Source organism: Grammomys surdaster, unplaced genomic scaffold (genome assembly GCF_004785775.1).
Source record: "Grammomys surdaster isolate TR1022 unplaced genomic scaffold, NIH_TR_1.0 126158, whole genome shotgun sequence".
NCBI classification, from domain to species: domain Eukaryota; kingdom Metazoa; phylum Chordata; class Mammalia; order Rodentia; family Muridae; genus Grammomys; species Grammomys surdaster.
The window spans coordinates 2,000,124-2,020,574 of NW_021620966.1; the positions used below are offsets into that span (position 1 = coordinate 2,000,124).

General features: G+C 44.0%; 1 protein-coding gene across 1 annotated transcript; it reads right to left on the bottom strand.

Moving 5' to 3' along the window:
• Positions 1-472: 472 nt before the first annotated feature.
• Sypl2 (synaptophysin like 2) lies at positions 473-12,772 on the bottom strand. Its single transcript, XM_028757426.1, has 6 exons — positions 12,719-12,772; positions 12,478-12,552; positions 5,321-5,445; positions 3,976-4,177; positions 2,936-3,127; positions 473-724 (listed from the first exon to the last, which is right to left on the bottom strand). The coding sequence occupies exons 1-6, from the start codon at positions 12,770-12,772 to the stop codon at positions 578-580; spliced, it is 795 nt and encodes a 264-aa protein (XP_028613259.1). The 3' UTR covers positions 473-577.
• Positions 12,773-20,451: the final 7,679 nt, after the last annotated feature.

Genomic DNA, 20,451 nt, shown 5'->3' on the forward strand with positions numbered 1-20,451 from the left:
GACTTTCTTCCTTGGTGCTGCAATACACTTGCAACTCTATCTGCTCCCACTGGGCCCAGGCCTAATGTGGACCCTTAGCGGGACCCTCCATAGGGTAACAGTCTCCCTGCTTCACAGGGAGCTATGGACAAACAGAGGCCAGAGAAGAGATTGGGGAGCACACTGGGCCCTGGGAGGGCTAGAGATAGTATAGAGATTAGATGACAGCTATTGAGGGATGTCACCAAGTCACTGGTGGGCCTTCCACACAGGACTCAGGGCTAGGTTGCCAGCTGACCTCCCCAAGTAAGATGCCCAAATCCAGGCAGCAGACAAGAAGCACTGAGATCCTGCCATTTGCTGCCCCAGCAGGATGAGGGATAGGAAGCCAGTGGAGGTCTGCCCAGGTTACCAACAGCTGATGCCCACCCATCCATTCTCTCAAAGTCCAGAATGATGGGGGAAGGAAATTGGAGGAGGAGGAAGAGGAGGAGGAGGAGGAGGAGGAGGAGGAGGAGGAGGAGGAGGAGGAAGGTCCTGTGGAAGCAGGAGGAGATGAAAGGTGCTGTCCAGTTCGGAGCAGGCAGACGAAGGCTGCTCACTGCTTCTCCACTGCTCCCTGTTCTGCTGCACTCTCCTGGCTGGGGCCCTGGCCCTGGTCCTGGCCTTGTCCATGCCACGGGGTCTCTTTGAACACAAACCAACAGTTTCCAGCCCACAGGAAGAAGTTGATAAAGCCAAAGAGCTACAAAAGAAATCAGGAGAGTCTGTGAGAATAGTCACGAAAGAGCTACATGAGAAATGGGAGGAGGAAAAGCACAGAGAACTTGGTATTGAGACAGGGCTCAAGGCTACTATCTATTAAGAGATTTTATAATGAAAGTGTCTAAATTCTGTCCAGAGTACTCTCTCACTGTATAGCTTGGTCGCTATTCGAATCTGGCCCCAGGAATGCTAAGTAAATCAAGGAACACAAGCTTGCCTTCTTGAGGTGAGTGTGACTGGAGCTGTCCAAGGTACTCCCCTAGGGCTAAAGACTAAGCAAAGGATGTTATTCAAACATCTATTGTTTTCATTATTATTCTTTTGTTTTCTCTGTGCACCTAGCCTGTTCTAGGACCTGTAACCCTCCTGCCTCTGTCAGACAGGGTGTTGGTATTACAGGTGTGTGCCACACCAGAGCTATTAAAATAGTTATTTAAAATATTTTTTAAAACTGAGAATATGGAAGAGTCTACTGGCATATGCCTTTAATCCCAGTAGAGACAGAGGCAGGTGGATCTCTGTGAGTCTCAGTTCAGCCTGGTTTATACAGAAAGCTCCAGGACAGCCAGGGCTTTGTAGAGAGACCTTGTCTCAAAACACAAAAGAACAATAACAAAAACCTAACAAATAAATAGTTAGGAAGAAAGATACTGATGTTTGCAATCCACTTTGAAAAACATGTTTAAAAATGGATTGAACTAGCCACGTTGGTACTTACTGCCTAGTACTTATGAGGCAGAAGCAGGCAGATCCCCATGAATTGGAAGCCAGCCTGTTGTATAAAGCAAGTTCCAGGCTAGCCAGGGCTGTATAGTAAGATTCTGTCTCAAAATAAAAATGATAATAATAATGGGATCGTTAAACTAGGTATGGTGAATTACACTCATGTAATTAGCACTTAGGAGATTAAGGGAGAAAGACTGAACTCGAGACTAGTCTGAGTCTCACAACACAAATGAAAAGAAAAGCTGAGTGTAGTGGCACAAATCAATAATCCTGGTACATAGAAGGCTGAGGCAAAAGAACCGTGAATTCAGGGCTGGAGAGATGGCTCAGCAGTTAAGTGCATTGATTGTTCTTCCAGAGGTCCTGAGTTCAATTCCCAGCAACTACATGGTGGCTCAGAACCATCTGTAATAGGATCTGAAGACAGCTACAGTGTACAGTATACTCATATAAATAAAATATATAAATTTAAAAAAAAAGAACCATGAATTCAAAGGCAGCTTGGATTATATAGTGACTTCAAAGACAACCTGGGTAATATACAAAGACCCTGTCTCTCAAAAAATCAAATAAAAACAATAGATAAGAAAGTCAGATAAATACTTATAAAGCAGGTGCACTGAACAGTTGCACTTTAGAAAGTGACTATGCGGGCCTTCCCTGTAAATATTTTTCAACTTTTCTGGATATATATGAATTTTTTTAATAAGTAAAATTTGGAGGGACTGGAGAGATGGCTCAGCAGTTAAAGACCACTGCCGCCTCTTCCAGAGGTCCTGAGTTCAATTCCCAGCAACCACACGGTGGCTCACAGCCATCTGTAATGGGATCTGATGCCCTCTTCTGGTATGTCTGGTGTATACACACACACATATGGAAGAAAAAACCCATGTGCAGGGTTCCAGAAGGCTCCTTGGTGCACTAGCCATTAGACATTTCTGAGTAGTTCCAGGATGGCTGAGATGACGGGACATTTGAGAAGTTTAATGCTATGGATATTTACTAGCTTACATAAATGTAGCTCCATGATGTAACAACTGGATGACTAAAACCAGGATTGCCTTCCAGCTGAGCCCACCGCCGCCTGACAAAACCTTTCCAGTAGAGAAAGCTAAACGACAAGGGACAGTTTCTATCTCATACTAATCCACTCACAGCTCTGAGTCCAGCCACAGCCACAGATCCTTCTGCACATGCTTTCATGTGACCTGTGGTCGAACAGACCAGAAAGGGTAACCACCAGGACTGCTAACCATGGAAAGGAAAGGTGGTGAAAGAGTGGCTCAGATTTGTCTCATCCAAAAGTATCTTCTCAGGTCACCATCCGATGCAGGGGTTACTAGTCTAGGTGCAGAGCATCTCGTCTCTGAGGACAGTGTCCCTGTTTCTCTCAGAACCGGTTAGGTAGCTGGACAGCTGGGCTAGTGTACCATCCCCAGACCCCTTCAATGATCACAAGTCTCACCACAGAGATGTTAGCCAGCCCCATAGAGGGCGTGGCCCCGGCACTGCACACTGCCTCCTCTCCATGGCACACAGACATGGCTGCAGTCAGGCTGGATGGCCGCGTGGCCCCTTTGACATCAGTCAAGCCCTTGCCCCAGGCAGCGGCAGCAACCAGCCAAAAGAAGGTGAAAGAGACAGTCACACAGAAATCCTAGGAGGAGCAGAGGGAGGAAGACATTCAGAAGGGCCCCATGATCATCAATTACCTTTCCTTCCTCCAATCACACAAGAGTCCCGAGGTCCCAAGCTAAGATGTCTCTTCTCGCCGTACGAATACCTAGACTCCCATTTCTACCTGAAGACTCTGTTCAGCGCCACCAAAGGAATGCTGCCACTCAGACTACCATATTTCTTCCAATAAAATTAAGGTCAATGAGCTGCCACAGTATTTTATCTGCTGGAAGCCCTCCCTCCTTGCCACCCAAGTTACTTAAACTCCTCACTCTCTCCTCTCAACTCCTTTTTAATCACCATTGTTCAAACTGTAAGTAATGAAAAAGGCACATTCAGAAGAGAATTGAGATCTCTAAAGCACACTTCCTATCTTGAATGCCTGGAATATGAGGGAAGCAAATGAAACAATACTAATAATAGATAGCTCTCAGAGAATAACTACGTGTTAGGTGCTGTACATGCATACTCATTCTATCCTCCCAAAACACCAACACAAGTATTCATTACTTCATCTTTATTTTATACCCAAGAAAACTAAGGCACAGAGATGCTGAGTATCTTGTCTGATGTCACACAGCTACTGAGAGCAAGTGCTGGGATTTGAAACGGTTAGGTCAGCTCTAGAGCCTGCCTGCTTTATAAAGATACTGTTTTTCTTCCTTTGACTGCAAACAAACCACTGAATGGTTGGTAGGGCAAAGGTTCTATTCCACACATAGGTATCAAGAACTCAGAGAAGCCATTACTTTTGATCTCCCCTCCATCTCTGACTCCAGGTTTCTCTTCCATTTATTGGTCCCATACCTCTGGGCTATGCTCACTCACCACCAATGGGAAGCGTTTGTTCTCCGTGTAGAGTTTGTGGAAGCGCAGGTAGATGACCAGGGCAGCCATTGTATAGAAGAAGGAAAAGATGCCAAGGGTCACAAAGAACTCGGCAGGAGTGGAGAAGTCTCCCATGAGGTTCATGGTTTTGGAGGTGGAGTCTTCATCACAGAGAGGCATCTCATACTGGACCCGGTACAGCCTACAGATGGCAAGGGAAGCCATGCTGATATAGGGCCAGCCTCTCTTACTCTGCCCAAGAAGGGCTCCTGTGCTGGGTCTCACCCTGGGAGTCATGTAGGTAGGAACTCCTGAGGAAATCTTACAGTCAAGAGAGGCAACGGCTCAAGACTCTGATCATTTATTTCTGGTAGTACTGGGGATTGAACTTGAGGCCTCACACATGCTGGGTAAGTGCTTTAACCACTGGGCTACAGTCCTAGTCCAAGATTCCATCCAAACCCCATGTTCCTCTCAGCAGCCACTGCACAACCATCTGTTCAGGGACCTTTAAGTCATAACATATAAGCCATCTAACTATTTCTGGTAGCTAAGTCACTAGACAATCAAATTCAGTCTGCTCTTGGAAACACAAAGACCCATATTAAGCAGTGACCAAATTAAGGTTAAAGTTATCCATTCACAGGCTTGATTTATGCCTCTCTGATTTGGCCACATTGGACAAAATAAAGTGAAGAAATACAGCTTGTTGTGTACAAGAGATACTTAATCTAAGTTGGACAGAGAAGTGTTTCAGACACTCTGAAAAGATGTGTTCTGTCTCCATCCTTTTCTTAACAGTCATTTCTCCTCCCTGACTAGACTTCTAGATTCAGAGATTAGTATTCTTTTCTACTTCCTGGTCAGGGCGAATCTCCCTTGTCTACTTCCTGGTCAAGGTGTACCTCCTTGCGTTTGGGTGACATCGGGTGAACATCCCACGTCTCTTGTTTCATAACTAAACTCTAATAAGCTTCCTTCCTTCAAGGCACAGAGGAATATGCAGAGGGTCAGGGAGAGGTACCCAGCTGGCCCAGACCCTTTCCACACTTCCTTCCAATGGCTAGATCCCCCCCCCACAAGCTGTGGTGAGTTGCCATTGTTTCAGGTTGGACTGGACCACCATAACAATGACATATCCATGTTTCACTCTGGTCAGAGTATCTGAAAAATGGCCAAAGGAAAGAATGATCCAGGTCTTGTTTTATTTTGACCTAGAACAGCACACAATAAATGGTCTTTAGATTGCGTGTCCTCTAAGCAGAAACAAAAAGAGCAGAGAAGGGAGAAAGCCCTGCTAACGTGGTAAAAGAAGGGCACTGGACTAGAACCAATCCCTACTCACCTGAAGGGATAGCCGAACAAAACAATGATGGAGCTCACATCCTTGGCTTCGTTGTTGCAGCGAACCAAGGCTCCCGTCTCCCCGCTGTAAGAGCCGCAGGACCCGAAGGCGAAAATAGCAAAGAGCTGAGAGAAAGTAAAGCCTCTTTGAGAATCTGAAGGTCTCTCAAAGAACCGCCCTTTGACTCCAGGGGGTGCAAGTATTCAGTGGATACAGAGTAACAATTCCTTTTACTAAGTTCCTCCTGGTAGGGACCCTCGCTGCCATGCTTCTTTCAACTGAAGACACTGTTCTCCCAACAAAGTGTTGACCAAGTAGCCAAGTGAAGAAGGTAGCCTTTGAGTGTGTCCTCAGAGGGGAAAAGGTGGGAGAAAAGAGTTTCCAGATCACTCTACTGGGCACATATGGCCTCTTAAGATAATGGCTAATACAAAACTCTATAATTCTGGCTATGGAAGTATCTGTTTCAAAGCTAGACTTACTTTTTTTCTCCAAATGAGAGCTCAGAAATACACACACACTTTTTTTTTTTTTTTGTCCAAGACAGGGTTTCTCTGGGTAATCTAGGCTTCAAACTCAGAGATTCGCCTGGCTCTGCTTCCCAAGTGCTGGGATTAAACATATGTGCCACCACACCTGGCCGATTCCCTTATATCAAGCCAGATCATGTGTGCCTGGAATGTTGTTCCTTTAATTTTATTTTTATTCCTCCTTGAACAGTCATAGACTCTCGCCCTGACCTTATTGCAAACTTGCTATAGTTTCCTGCCTCATCGGAGGTATGGTGCTGGAGGCTCCTACCGAGCCATCTCATGGTACTGCCAGCCTGACTTTCCTTTCCTTCTAGCAACAGTGCTGGCTGGGTGAATGTTGACAGGCCTGGCTCAAGCCCAGGGAAAAGTACCCTCCACTTGCCTTATCAGCTCTACAATTTCCCACCACTGCGTGCTCCTGTTTGTAGTCTGTTGCTGCTGTCATTTCTGAGTGATAGGAAGTGGGGATGTGTCAGACCACTTGATTTGTTTTCCTGTCCGTCTTGCATCACAGCTAACTACACCTTCTGTCTTGAGTGATCTGAAAAGTCCCCATCCTATGATTCTCACGTTTCTTTCTTGGGGAACACACATTAATCAGAATGGAAAGAAGCTACATTCTTCTGTTCTACCACGTTGTCCATCCAGCCTGCTTTCTTTTCTTTCTTCTTCTTTTTTTTTTTAAAAAAAGAATTACTTATTTTATGTGAGTACACTGTAGCTGTCTTTGGACACACTAGAAGAGACATCAGATCCCATTAAAGATGGTTGTGAGCCACCACGTAGTTGCTGGAAATTGAACTCAGGACCTTTAGAAAAGCAGTAGATGCTTTTAACTGCTGAGCCACCTCTCTGGCCCCCTAGCCCGTTTTCTATGCACTTACCTTTGGCATGATACAAATATTCTTACTAAATGATGAATATACTCTGTTAATTGTTTGTTTCTATCTGTTACTCTGTGACTCAATCAATGTTTTGAAAATTAAGCAAGAAGACAATAATCTCTACTCCAGTCTTGTATCCAGTCAAGAATAGTATTGTGCGTTATTTTTCTACTGCTAATCGGAGTGAAAGAGATCTAGATTAGGAATCAAGGAACCCGGGTCCTGGTCTTGGCCCCATAACTTAGTGTCTAGGTGGCTTGGATCGTCAAGTCCTAGTTTCTTCATTTGTAAAATGAAGGACTTGGGGATAATTCAAAGGTTGCTTCCAGCTCTGGAACTCTTCCACCCTCTGAAGTTAATGCTAGCAGCAGAGTATGCTCTTGGCTGGGTTTAGTAACAGCTGTGTTCTGCCCCTGGGTGGTATCCAGTGCTCCTGCCCTGCCTTGCATGGCCTGGCCTGGCAGAACTCTGTGCTGGAGCCATTGGCTGCTCTCTAAAGGTTGTGTGTGCCCCTGTTTTTAGTAGACTTGTTCCAAACGAGTGATAATTATCTGTATAGGTAAAGATACCCAGGAAAGAAGACAGTGTAACCTGCTTGCAATGGGTGCATAGCCTCCACATCTGGACCAAGCTCTGAGAGCTGCAGTAGAGGACTGTTGGCCCACCTTCCTGACAGTCAGAGAGAAGTCACTAGCAGCCTCTGCATCATCACCCTTGATATATTCAAAGCTGGCCTCTTGAGCAGAGCAGTGACCCTTCTCTAGCTGTTCCTTAGAGGGACTGTCTAGTCTTCATTCACTCTGTGGATCTCCGATTCTCCCTAGAAGTCTTTGTACCTCTTGGCTTCTGGGGTCTAGAACAGGACACAGTGAGGGTATCCCATTTGAGGAAGGATAGCAGTTGGGTCAGTGTTTTTTTATTCATTGGCTGTTGGTCAGAAAGTATAAAGGAGCATGGAAAGATTCTTAACTCAGTCAGTATGGACCTTTTCTTCCCTGGGCAACTGTTAAACATCTGCCAAAAGATGCCATTCCTCCAGTATATACCTGTGGCAGGCACTTTAACAGTGAGAGACTGTGTGTGTGTGTATGTGTGTGTGTGTGTGAGAGAGAGAGAGGGGGGGGTGAGGGAGGGAGAGGGAGAGGGAGAGAGAGATAGACAGAGACAGAGACAGAGAGAGACAGAGAGGCAGAGACAGAGAGATAGCGGAGCTGTCCTCATGGAGTTTATGCCTTAGAACTATCCTGCTCAAAATGTAGTGTCCAACCAACCATGGCTATTTAAGTTACTTAAAATGAAACAAAAGCTAAGATTCAACTGCTCAGTCACACCAGCCACATAGCAACCACTACTCTACTGGCCAGCATGGACTGCAGAACTCTTCCATCATCGATTAAAATTCTAAGTCTAATTCCACTTCTGGAAACAGAAGAGGCCCTCTTTCCTTTGATTAAGTAACGTTCTCGAAGTCATATTTAGCTAATGTGAGAGCTGGACTTCAAGCTTACATCTTCTGAGTCCCTATTCTGAGCTTCGTTCGTTCATTCATTCATTCATTCATTCTAAAGTAAGCATCTACCTGTGCCTGATGCTATTGATATGGAGATGAGTAAGACCCTGCACTCTGGTCCCTAAGGCTGAAGAGAAGGTCTCTTCTGTACAGTGCATGTTACAAGGACAAAGGCAGGTGTTCTGCCCCAAGCTGGAGGAGCAGAGATACCTGTCCAGCCCATTTATGGCTTCAAACCCTTTACTTTTCTGTGCAAGATTTGCTTCCTGCCATGACCATGTAGGGAACTAATGCACAGAAACAAGAAGAGAAGAGCTTGGAACCACTCCTCTCACACACACAGGGCTATGAGATAGCACATTGGCCATAAAGAACATGGAGTACCTGAGAACAAGGGCATTTCCTGAGCTCAGATGCTGGGAGTGGTGATGGTCACACTTTGCCCACCTCTGCCTCATCCTCCTCCTGCCTTTGCATCTCCTTGAAAAGATAGAATAACCTTCCCAGATTGAGGTTGGGGCTCCACTTTGATGCTGACTTACTGTATACACTGGTGTCAACACTAACCACCAGGGAGTTCAAGGCACAAGAACATAGGGTGTTTCCCACAGTCCTGCCTCAACTATCTATTGGTGCTATGAACTCTGACAGTGTCTACTCAAAATCTCCAGTAGGAAAAATGCATCAAAGAAATAAAAACATATCCCACCAGTGAAATAGCTTCCTTGTATTATAGATCTCTGAATGCCCCTCCCCACGAAGATCATCAGCCGCCATCAGGAGGGCATACGTTGGATAAATTTAATATGAACAATTATTAAAATCCCATATGACTGAGTCACCTGGATTCTTTTGCACTGAACATTCAAACTGAAGGGTTGGCAGTGACATTTGAGTAATCTCACCGAAAGGCAAGTCTACCAGGACAGTCTACATTAGGAAGGAAGTTAGAGAAGGTTTGGGAATAGGACAGAAGGGAGCACACATTGATGAAAGATCTCACTATGATCTTCTATGCTGTGTGGACATCACTACCCATAATCCTCCAAGTAAACCTAGAGGGCATGGCTTAGCCTCAGATGAGGAAAATGAAGCCCACAAAGAGTTCATCCCTTGCTGGAGCTTTGAGGGACGAGAAGCAGAGACTGAATTTAAGCAAAAGTCCGTCTAATTTTAGACTTCCTTTTCTCTTAGTGCTAGTTTTTAGGACCAATGAGATGGCTTAGTGGGCAAAGACACTTGCCATGTAACTCTGGTGAGTTCAACTTCCGTCCCCCAAATCTAAGTAAGAGGGGAAAAAAAAAACCAACCAAACTCCTTTGACCTCCATATATACCAGGCACTTGTGCACATACCCATTCACTCAAACTCTCTCCTCTCCTCTCCTCTCCTCTCCTCTCTCTCTCTCTCTCTCTCTCTCTCTCTCTCTCTCTCACACACACACACACACACACACACACACACACACACACTAATGATAATATGATAATATAAAAGTTTTTAAAAACCCTACTTCAATAACTTGTCTATATCTATATAGGAGTTATTTGGCTGCACTCAGGAGGCAGAGGCAAGCAGATCTCTATGATCTGGAGGACAGCCTAGCCCTGTGAGTTTCAGGACAACCAGGGCTACAGAGAAAGACTCTCAAAAAAACTAAAATAGATTGGTAGATATATTAGATATATTGATGGGTGGATGGATGGATGGATGGTTGGACGGATGGATGGACAGACTGATGAATGGACAGTCAGACAAGTAGATAGAGCAAGCTTTCTGGCTGTCTTGATATAGACATGATAACATTCTTGAATTGGAACTGAGGTTAGGTTCGTTTCTGAATCTTTTGGTTAGTTTGGTTGATTTGGAAAACCAGGCTGAGATCCGCCTCCCTTTGCCTCCCAACTGCTGGGATTAAAGGTGTGCACCACTGCAGCCAGCTTAATTTCTAAATCTTAAAGACACTCTAAGTCCTGCCTACATCACTTCTTCTCACAAGGATTCCAGTAAAACCCTTGCCTTTTGGTGATAATAATGAAAATGTTCAATTACCATTATAGTAACTACAAGATCTGTGCTTTCTGTTTCCCCTCTGGTGAGGACTACTTCTCACACTGGTTCCTATGTACTTTCCTGTTCACCTGCAAAGGTTCAAGCAAGCCAAACTCATGCCCTGTGTTTAGGCTACCTAAGATAGCACTGAAAGCAAACCATGGCTCCTTATGATGCTACTGTGTGAAACAGTGGCTCTCAACCTGCCTAATGCTGTGATCCTTTGATACAGTTCCTCATGTTGTGGTGACCACCATCCCCCATCATAAAATTATTTTTGTTGCTACTTCATAACTGTAATTTTATCACAGGCTCATTCAGACCAAAGGGGTCTCAACCCATAGGTCAGGAGCACTGCTATGAATGAAAGCTGCTTCCAAGTCTATCCCCCAGAAACCTGGTTTAGCTGTGTGAAAGGAAGATAGTTCCTGTTTTGTACAATTCCTTCCCTATAAAGGTGGAGAACATAAAAGTCAGAAAGGTGTTATAGGGAGTCAATGATGACTCTGGAAGAAGACTGGACTGTTGGGCTAGGAGTCACTCACTGTGTGCAGGAATGTCGTAGGAAGTAGCCATGAGAATCAGTGGTAGGATTAAGGAAGGAAGCTTTCCGGAATCTTCCCAGGGAAGACAAATCCATGGTGTTTCCTATTGTTCCCCATCCCCTGACAATCTGTCACTTTCCGTTAGATCTGCTTGTCTGGTTTGGATAGCACTTACGTCTAGGGATTGCTCAGTGACACCTTACTTCTAAATGCCTTTGTAACCTTACCTTTCCTATTCCGTCCCCTCTGGTACTCAGGTCAGAACAAAGGAAGTCAAGAGGTGAAAGAGTTCAGTCAGCATTGGCCCACTGTTGAGGCAGCAGAGAAAATGGAAAGTCCCAGAGTTTATTTACTCTCGGGACTCCCAGGCTGGCCTGCAGCCCATCGAGGTCTCAGATACCCAGAGACAATCCCAAATGCTCTCCAGATTTGATGATTTCCATCCAACCACAATTACTTAGGATTTGGTGACAGCGTGCTAAGTCCTATCTCCTGTGAATTCAAAGTTCTTTAGAACTCTGTCCTCTTGGGTATTAATGGTAAATTGGTCCCTAGCTGAATCCAGTGCTGAGGGCACATTAATAATTTCATATAGAATTTGGTGTATGGCTTGTCTAACAGAACATTTTCTGCAAGAATGCACAAAATGTTCCCCAAGTCTTTATGATTTGAAAAACTGACTGAATCTGTCCATGTTCCTATTTTATGGAGAACTTGGGTATTGGAGTCTAAGAACCCAATGTCTTACCAATGTCTTAAAGTACCAGTGAAACAAGACAATATTCCCACTAGACCAAAGAAGGGGAAACTGAGGCCCTGGGCAGATGAATGTTTCAAGGTCACAGGGTAAATTTAATGCTGAGCTATACTCTAGTATGCTGACAGGTTTGATCCATGTTTGACTAATGCTGGAAGCCAGTGTCCAGAAAAGAGACTTGCCCAAGGTCACAGAGCTGAGACAGGCAGATCTAGGCCTGCAACCTACCACCTCACCTTCCCACTCAGTGTTCTGTTATGCTACCTGCCACATTTTTTTCTGTCTTGTCTTTTATTTAATCATTGGACTGGGAAACTGTTCATTCATCCATCCACTTCTTTACTTGGTTACAGTTTCCCAAATTACTCTAGTGACTTCAGCTGGAAGTCTGTCCCCTGAGTCCACCCCCAGGATCATCCAGGTCCTAGAGGGTTCCGGCCAGGATGGTTCCTGTAACCCTCTTCCTTCCCTAGTGCCCTCCGTAGTAGCTTTGTCCTCACTGCAAAGTGGACCTTACCCTCCTTGTCCCTCATCACCCCTCCCGCCACTGAAGAGTGGTATGTGCAGATCAGAGTTCTGGAAAGGTTACACCCGGGTCCTCTCGTCCGAGTGAAATGTGAGCGCCCTGGGCAAAGGAACCTTGTACATAGAAGGTCCGAATCCGGGACTCCGCATGCCTGGCTCCTCTCCCTTCTTCCACCCTGCACTGGAGCACCAACCCTGGTCCTCCCCTCCCCCGCCCACCTGTCGCCACCCCCCACCCTTCCGCGGTGGCTGGGCCTACTGCATCTCCCCAGCCTCCTCCGGGACCACATTGCTTCGGGTCCGCGTCACAATCCAGGTTCCCGAAATAGCCCGGGGCTAGGGCCGACTCACCCACTGGAGAACTTTGATGAAGCCCAACGGCTCCTCCAGGCGCTGCCAGCGCAGCCCCAGGAGCAGGCGGTCCACCTGCAGAGACAAAGTCAGCAGCCAGTCAAGGCGGCCAGCCCGGAGGGAAAGCGTGGGTCCCCCACTACTCACATTGGGGGGCAGGGAAGGCGGAATCGGACACATGCAGGACATCTAGGTGGATAGGGGCTAGCGAAAGTCCAGGGGCCGGGCACTTGGGGCGTACCTGCGGGCGCGGAGACTTGTCCGAGGTGCGACCGGGGCTCTCCGTCGAGGACATGCTGGCGCGTTGGGGCGCAGTGCGGGCGTTCGATTCCCTGGCCGGGAGACTGAGGGGCGCGCGGGGGCGCTGGGGGCGGCGGGCTTGCGGCCGTGGGCAGGCCGGGCTCCAGGCTGGCGGGCTGGGTCGTGGGGGCGCTGCTGCTCGTGCTCTCGGAGGCTCTGTCCGCCGCTCTGCCCCTCCGGCTGCAGAAAACCACCGAGCCTGATTCAAACTTCTGTCAAACTCGCTGGCAGACTTGGCAACCCAGTCACGTGGCATGCGATCGCGAACCCTGCTCCCTCCCCTTGCTCTCCCCTTTTTCCGCGCGTAGGGCGCCTTAAAGGGACCTGTGGAGCCTGCTAGCCGTCGGGCTGCCAGAAGGCTCGGGGTTTTGCCAGAAACTTCCAGGATGGGTCCTCACTGAAACAGCCCAGCTGCTCCAACGCCACGGCCAAGGTCAGGAACCCATACGGGTCTAGTGCAGTTTTCCCGGGTTCTGTGGAAGAGTTTTTCTTCTTTTGTATACCGTAATGACTAGAGCACTCAAAATTTTCCTAAGGCATCCTTAGTGCTTCTGCTGCTGTAATAACGGTGCTCCACCAGCCAGAACAGACAAAGAACGGAACTATAGACTTCTCTTCGCATCAGACATGGTTTTACTTTTTAACAACAAACGATGTTTGGGTGTTAATGAGTTTTAAAGTTATCAAACTTTAAAAAGTAAGAATTCGATCTCCTTTTAATCGCTAACACTATTTAAATGAGAATGAAGTCTCTCAGGAATCGTGGGAGTGGAGATTAGCGTTTGTATTGAAAACTAGGCAACGTTGCATTTTGATTGACTTTGAATGGGCCTCGTTTTCGAAAAGTTTCTGTGGGAGCCGGAAGTGAGGAGTTGTTAGTATTACACATTAGGTTTACAAGGAATGGAAGTCTAAGTAGTAAAAGATGACTTCATTTAATCAAAGAAGCTGAATGAGCCAATGGGCGGACCCAGGAGGGAACCAGCCTCCCTCCTTTGCTCTTAACTCTCATCCGTCAAAATCACTCTTTGGTGATCTGCCACTATTCTTCCAGCATTTCAAAACCAATGCTTTTTGATTAAACGTTCTGCTGTTATTTATACAATTCAGCCATTAAATAAATGTCTTCCCAAACCTGGCCATGAGTGGGTGGGGCAACTAGCTAAGGCTAGGATTCAAGGAAACTTCTGCCGTGGAGTTACATGCAAATTGGGGTTAAATAAGGAATTGCTGAGTCCAGAGATATTCCCTTAATAAATCATGGGGACAAGAGAAATGGTTCGGCAGTTAGGAACATTGCTTTCTCAGAGAACCAGGGACTGGTTCCTGGAACTCACTCAGCAACTCACGATCATCTGCAATTCCAGTTCTAGGCTATCCACAGTCCCATCTGGCCTCTGGGCACCAGGCTTACACATTAGATGCACGTACATACAACAGGCAAACAACCATACACATAAAGTAAGGATCAATATATCTTTTAAAAGTTATTCTGCTGTCTTAGATTCTTGTTCTACAGTCATTTCTGTACTGGGGTGTAAATGCCCAAACCACACAGATATGAAATAATTTTACACACACACATGCACACACACACACATATTATATTATATATATATACTAGGCAGTGGTAGTACACACCTTTAATTCCAATATGTGAGAAGCATACAGGCAGATCTCTGAGTTCAAGGCCAGCCTGGTCTACATAGTGAGTTCTAGGACAGTAAGGACAGACTAACACAGAGAAACCCTATCTTGAAAAACCAAATAATAGTAATAATAACAACAATAATAAGAATTACAATAAATAATACATATTACCAACATCCTCTGACCAGCCTTGTTTGCCTTGAATCCATTGCTCATCTGTCTCTTGTTTCAACTCCCCCCCACCAATTATACTGTATCTAGAAGTACGTAGACATTACACCATAAGTTTTTCAAATTGTTTTAAACTTTATTCTATTCATATCATGGTTCTTTGATTTGCTTTTGTTTGGTGACAATCATCTGTCCTGATACATATACCTTTAGTTTTTTGGAAGGAGATTGTTTTTGTTTTTTCATTTTAGCTGTAGAGAGTTTATCCACAAACACAAGCAGAATATTTTCCTACTAGCATATTCATGAGTCTTTGGGTTCATTCAAAAGTCCATTCTTCTAACACACTGCTGTTACAAATGTATCTATCTTCTTGTATATATTTGTTACACAGCACTGAATTTTCAACAATGGTGTGTGTGTATGTGTGTGTGTGTATGTGTATGTGTATATGCACACTCAATTGTGCATGTGTATGTATGTCCAAACATGTACCCTGGTTGTACAAATGGAACCAGGGCTGACAAGATGGCTCAAGGGGATAAAAGCACTTGTCAGTCAAGCATGATGATCTGAGTTGATTCCTGGAACCCGGAGCTGAAGGAAACAACAGACTCTCACAACAGGCACATAGACCAGTAATAACTACAATTCCAAAAGTAACCTGAAACAAAGATTTTTGCAAAACTCATATTTTTCTATCCCATTTCATTAAGAAATTCCAGTTACCTTGTGGCAGATTCAAGTTTTAGGGAACCTAAAGTCATTGAAAGACAATTTTTTTTTCTAAACTGTATTGTTGCAAAGTTATCTTTAAAAGGTTTTTAATGTTCATTCATATGTGGGTGTGTTTGTGACATAACAACTGTATGGCAGTCAGAGGACCACTTGCACAGAGTTCCCCTTCTACTATATGGGTCCTAGGAATAAAACTCTGTCATCAGGCTTGATGGCAAGTGCCTTTCCTCTGCTGAACCATCTTTCTGGCCCACAAAATTCAAGTACAAAGCCTGACCAGGCCTTATTACTTACTTTCTTTCTTTCTTTTTTAGAGATTTATTTATTTTATGTATATGAGTACACTGTAGCTGTCCTCAGACACACCAGAAGAGGGCATCGGATCCCATTACAGATGGTTGTGAGCCACCATGTGGTGGCTGGGAATTGAACTCAGGACCTCTGGAAGAGCAGTCAGTGATCTTAACTGCTGAGCCATTTCTCCAGCCCGCCTTATTACTTTCAAGATAATGATTTATTGTCCTTTGATGGCTCATTCATAGTGAATATCTAGCAATTTGATAAACATTGCAATCTACTAAAAAGTAATCTAGCAGGCTAGAGGGATGACTCAGCGGTTAGGAGCACTGACTGCTCTTCTAGAGGTCCTGAGTTCAATTCCCAGCAATCACATGGTAGCTTACAACCATCTGTAATGGGATCTGATGCCCTCTTCTGGCACTTGGATGACATGCACACAGAGTACTCATATACATAAAATAAATAAATCTTAAAAGAAAAAAAAAGAGAGGAAGGAAGGAAGAAGAAAAGCAAACCAGAGCTAAGAAAGATGGCCCCATCCAAGCAGTGGTAATTCAACAGCAAAAGTCATATAGTATAAAAGGTGGGTGTTTGTTCTGAAGATGATACAGGGGTCACAGTAAACAATAAAGGTGAGATGAAAGATTCTGCTGTCTCACATCCAGTTGCAAAGGAATGTGCAGACCTGTGACCCAGGATTGCATCCAGTGCAGGTAACGCTGCATAATTCTCCTGTGATTTTGTAAAATATATTCATTATAAAAAAATCTTCACTCCAAAAAATGAAATTTGCTTTGCCTAGAATTTGAAATTATGTAGATTAGTCTTATTGAAATGAACTATTGAAATAGAATTCAAACAGAACTACATACTATGACTTTTGTGTCTGGCTTCTTTCATTTAGCATAGTGCTTTTATTCATTTACATTGTCAAATGGGTCAGTTTTTTGTTGCTAAACAGTATTCCATACTACTTAATATGCCGTGTCATGGTGTGGTTATCCATTCACCTGAAGAAAGTGCATTTGGTTGCTTCCATTTCTCTTGTTTTTATTTGTAGAAGATCTACAGACATCCATGTGTTCTTGTGTGCCTGCAAATCCCTATGTCTAAGACAAATAGGCAGAAATGGGATTTTTTTGGTGATATGTAGATGTAAGTTTAACTTTATGTTAAACAACTAAACCCTTTCCACAGTGGCTCCGTTAATTCCCACTGCTAGCAATGTCCTCCCCTTGCTCAGTCTGCTTCAGGACTCAGTAGGATTCCTTACTTGAGATTTTAACCATTCTAAAATTCATGTGGCTATCTGGTTGTGGTTTTCATTTGCTTTTCCCTAGTAGCTAATCATGTTAGTATCTTTTAATTTATTTATTGTTCCATTTGAATATCTTCTTTGGAGAATTCATTTGCTCAAGGCTTTTTGCTTTTCTAAAAAAATAATCAAGCTGTGCTTACTTACTATGAAGTTATGAAAATTCTTTATATACTCTGGACGCCGTCCTTAGATATATGTTTATGTAGATAGGTATCACTTATGTATATCACACACATGTGCACCCGTGTGTGTGTGTGTGTGTGTGTGTGTGTGTGTACATATCTTCTCCCAGTCTTAGTTTGTCTTTTTATTCTCTTAATGCTATGTATGAAGAACAGTGGTTTTAAATTCTGTTCCAGCAACATGGAGAGTTGCTATTACACACGCTGTGGCCAAACCAACTACACAGTCAAGGAACTATCTCTCAGTGTCTTTGCTTGCCAAGACGGAATCTGTCTGTACTGCCTAAGCTGGTCTCAAACCTGCGGGCTGAAGTAATCTTTCTACCTCAGCCTCCCCAGTAGCTTGTAGTACAGGTACATGCCACCAAAGCTGATTATCTTTTTATTAAACCAATGAAATTACCCCATTACAGATATTCCAGCAGACAGTTTGTGCCTGCCTGTTAGGAGTAGAGGCACATGTAATTACAAAAAGAGATGAATCCCTTGTCAAATTTCTGCCTCTTAGTCTCTCTCTCTCTCTCTCTCTCTCTCTCTCTCTCTAAATTTAGGTAACCTGGAAATATAAGGACTTCTTGGGCCTTTATGGCTGTAATTTTAGTACTTGGGAGGTTAAAGCAAGAAAATCATGAATTTGAGGTCAGCTTGGGCTACGCACCTAATGAGTTAACAACTCTCACAATAAAGAAAAGAAGGCTTATTTTGGGCAAAAATCTCTTTTATCATCAGGAATCCTACTTGTGCAAGATTTGGACTTATGAATAATTTGTAAAAACAAAACAAAAATTACAACAAAAAGCTAATACATTTTAAAAGTCCTGAACATTTATACATACTTCAGAACAAAAAAATAGTTTAAACAATATCTATATGAGAATGATAATCGGCAGCACTTAATGTAGTAAACACCGTTTAAGAGTTTTATTTATGGTTTGTGCCTGAAGTGGGGGGCGGAGAGCATGGGTGCCACTTTTCAAGCTTGAACAATAAGTGCCTGTACCCTCTCCCTGGCTCCCCACTGTAATGAAAATCATGGCCATAATTGTATGAAGCCATGATTTAAATATTTCCATTGTTTTCTGAGCTGAGAAAACATCCTTATGTAAACAAAGGCATGAAGTATGAGGTAAGGGTGTAGTGAGGATGGGGCAACAGCTCCATTTGCTTTGGAAATGAGATGTAAGAAAGTCAAGTGCCAGGCAATAAGGTTTGAATAGTACTTGAGGGTAACAGTGCTGAATGAGAAATGCCTAGATTTTATGGACTACTCAGGGTTGGTTGGCTTGTTTTGAGGTAGACTCTTAATATGTAACCCAGATGGGCCTCAAATCCATGAGCCTCGGCCCCCTGTTAGTTTTTGAGCAGAACATGTAACATGAGAGGAGACCCCTACGCTGGCTGTAGGCTGAAGCACTTTTAGAGATCTAGTCATTAGACTAGATCTGCTGTTCAGTATCCGTGTTTCCCCTTCAAGAGATGGAACTTTTCTAAGCATTTTTCTAATCTACAGAACGAGTCTGATGATAGTATTCACTACAAACAGCTATTGTGATGGTTAAATACCACAACATACGTAGAGCTTGGTGCCTAAAATCTAGCAAGGAGCAACCAAGTTGCATCTCCAATGTTAATCTGGCTGCAGTCTGCAAAGGGAGCTAAGCAAATGGCTTTCCTTCCTAACGTAGAGCCAAGGCTGAGGGCAAGACTCTTTCAAAGAGCAGAATCTCTTGGTGCGAAGATGTGTCTCTGAAGGGAAATTAGCAAGATTCAGAGGCTTGCTCTGCCTGCAGATCAGAGATGCAGTCATGTTTGCATGTCAGCATTTCTCCATGTCAGCGTTCGGATACACTGTGCTATTTTTAAGCACAGAGGTTTGGGTATTTTGTAGTGCGATGCCATCATTTTACACAGCAACCAGCCAGCTTCCTTCACTTACACTCTTCCCATCCTTTCTTTTTCACAGAAACCCCCTAGAAGCCCCCATCACTCTCGCATTCCTTCCAGGCCCTTTTACCTTTTAGATCCCCACCTCTTCCTAATTCACCCTCTTCCACTATACTCTCCTGGAAAAAAAAAAAAGCATGGTGGGGAATCTGAGGAAGGGAGCTGGCCTGGGAACAGTGACCATTTAGAAAGCAATAGAGCTAGCAGCGGCGGCCAGAGTGTTTCGTACTGTGTTTGTAAAGATTGTTTTTGTTAATGTTTCTGGAATTTTTATGTGTGTGTTAGGGGACAGGGTCTCATGTAACTGAGTGTCATCTTGTATTCCCAACTGTCCTTCCTGTCTTCATTCTCAAGGGCAGGGACTGTAAGCATGCAGCACCATGCCAGGCTCACAATGTTTGCTTTCTACGTGCTAAGTAATATCTAGTTTTTAATTTTAAAAGCATAAATGTTGGGCATGTCAAATATAGCAGGATGAAGCCCGGTGCTTCAGTTTTACAGGAGACTAAAACAGAAGCATCAGTAATAGCATTCCAACTACTCAGTGAGGGAGGAAATCAAAGATGGCTTTAAGTGTGAGAGAATGTTGAGGTCAGTTATAAAAATAAGAAATGTTATTAGGGTGAGAAACATTATCCTGGGCTCCAGAAAAGGCTTGCTGAGCAAGCCTTATGATCTGAGTTCAATCCCTGGGACCCACACAAATGTAGAAGAAGAGAACTGTCTCCACAAAGTTGTCCTCTGAGCACCACATGCATGTTGTGGTATGTGCACACACCTACATCATATACACATAATAATAATGATAATAAATAATCAAAATTAAATTAAACACTATTCTGCTCCATACAGTATTGTGCTATAAGATGTGTCATAACTAATAGAGCAAATTTCTTTTTTTTTCTTTTCGTCCTTGGATTGAAAGAGATTGTGAGGGTTTTTTTTTTGGTTTTGGTTTTTTGGTTTTTTAGCTTGCTCTTGCTGTTGTATTTAGTTAAATTACTGTGTTTTATTTAGTTAAATGTGCGGGATTTGTAACATTTTTAAAAAGTCAGTGAAATTACTGCGGATTCCCATTCCCCATCCCCTCTCTTTCTTCTATTGCTGCCTTAAATCTGCTTGCATAAAAAAAAAAAAAAAACCAAGTGAATTTCATTCTGTCAATGCAGACTCTCAACTCAGATGAGCTTCTGCAAAGAAAGCAATGTATTGCCTCGTATAACTGAAGAATCCAAGAGTTTTCATCATGGCTGCCTCTAAGGGCTCAAATTACACCATGAGGTCCCGATCCTCTGTCTCTCTGTGTGGCTCTCTGCCTGTTTCTGTGTCTTTCTATTTTTTGTCTTTCTCTTTCAACTTGTCTTTTCTCTG

Bases quoted from the DNA above. Each gene is read 5' to 3' on its own strand.
- Sypl2 (XM_028757426.1), bottom strand. From the start codon at position 12,772: ATGTCCTCGACGGAGAGCCCCGGTCGCACCTCGGACAAGTCTCCGCGC. The intron at 3,128-3,975 runs GTGAGTGAGCAT...TGCTCCTCCTAG, and splicing joins ACAAACGCTTCCCATTGGTG to GATTTCTGTGTGACTGTCTC. The intron at 725-2,935 runs GTGAGACTTGTG...TTTCTTTTGTAG, and splicing joins GGCTGGCTAACATCTCTGTG to CTCTTTGGCTTTATCAACTT.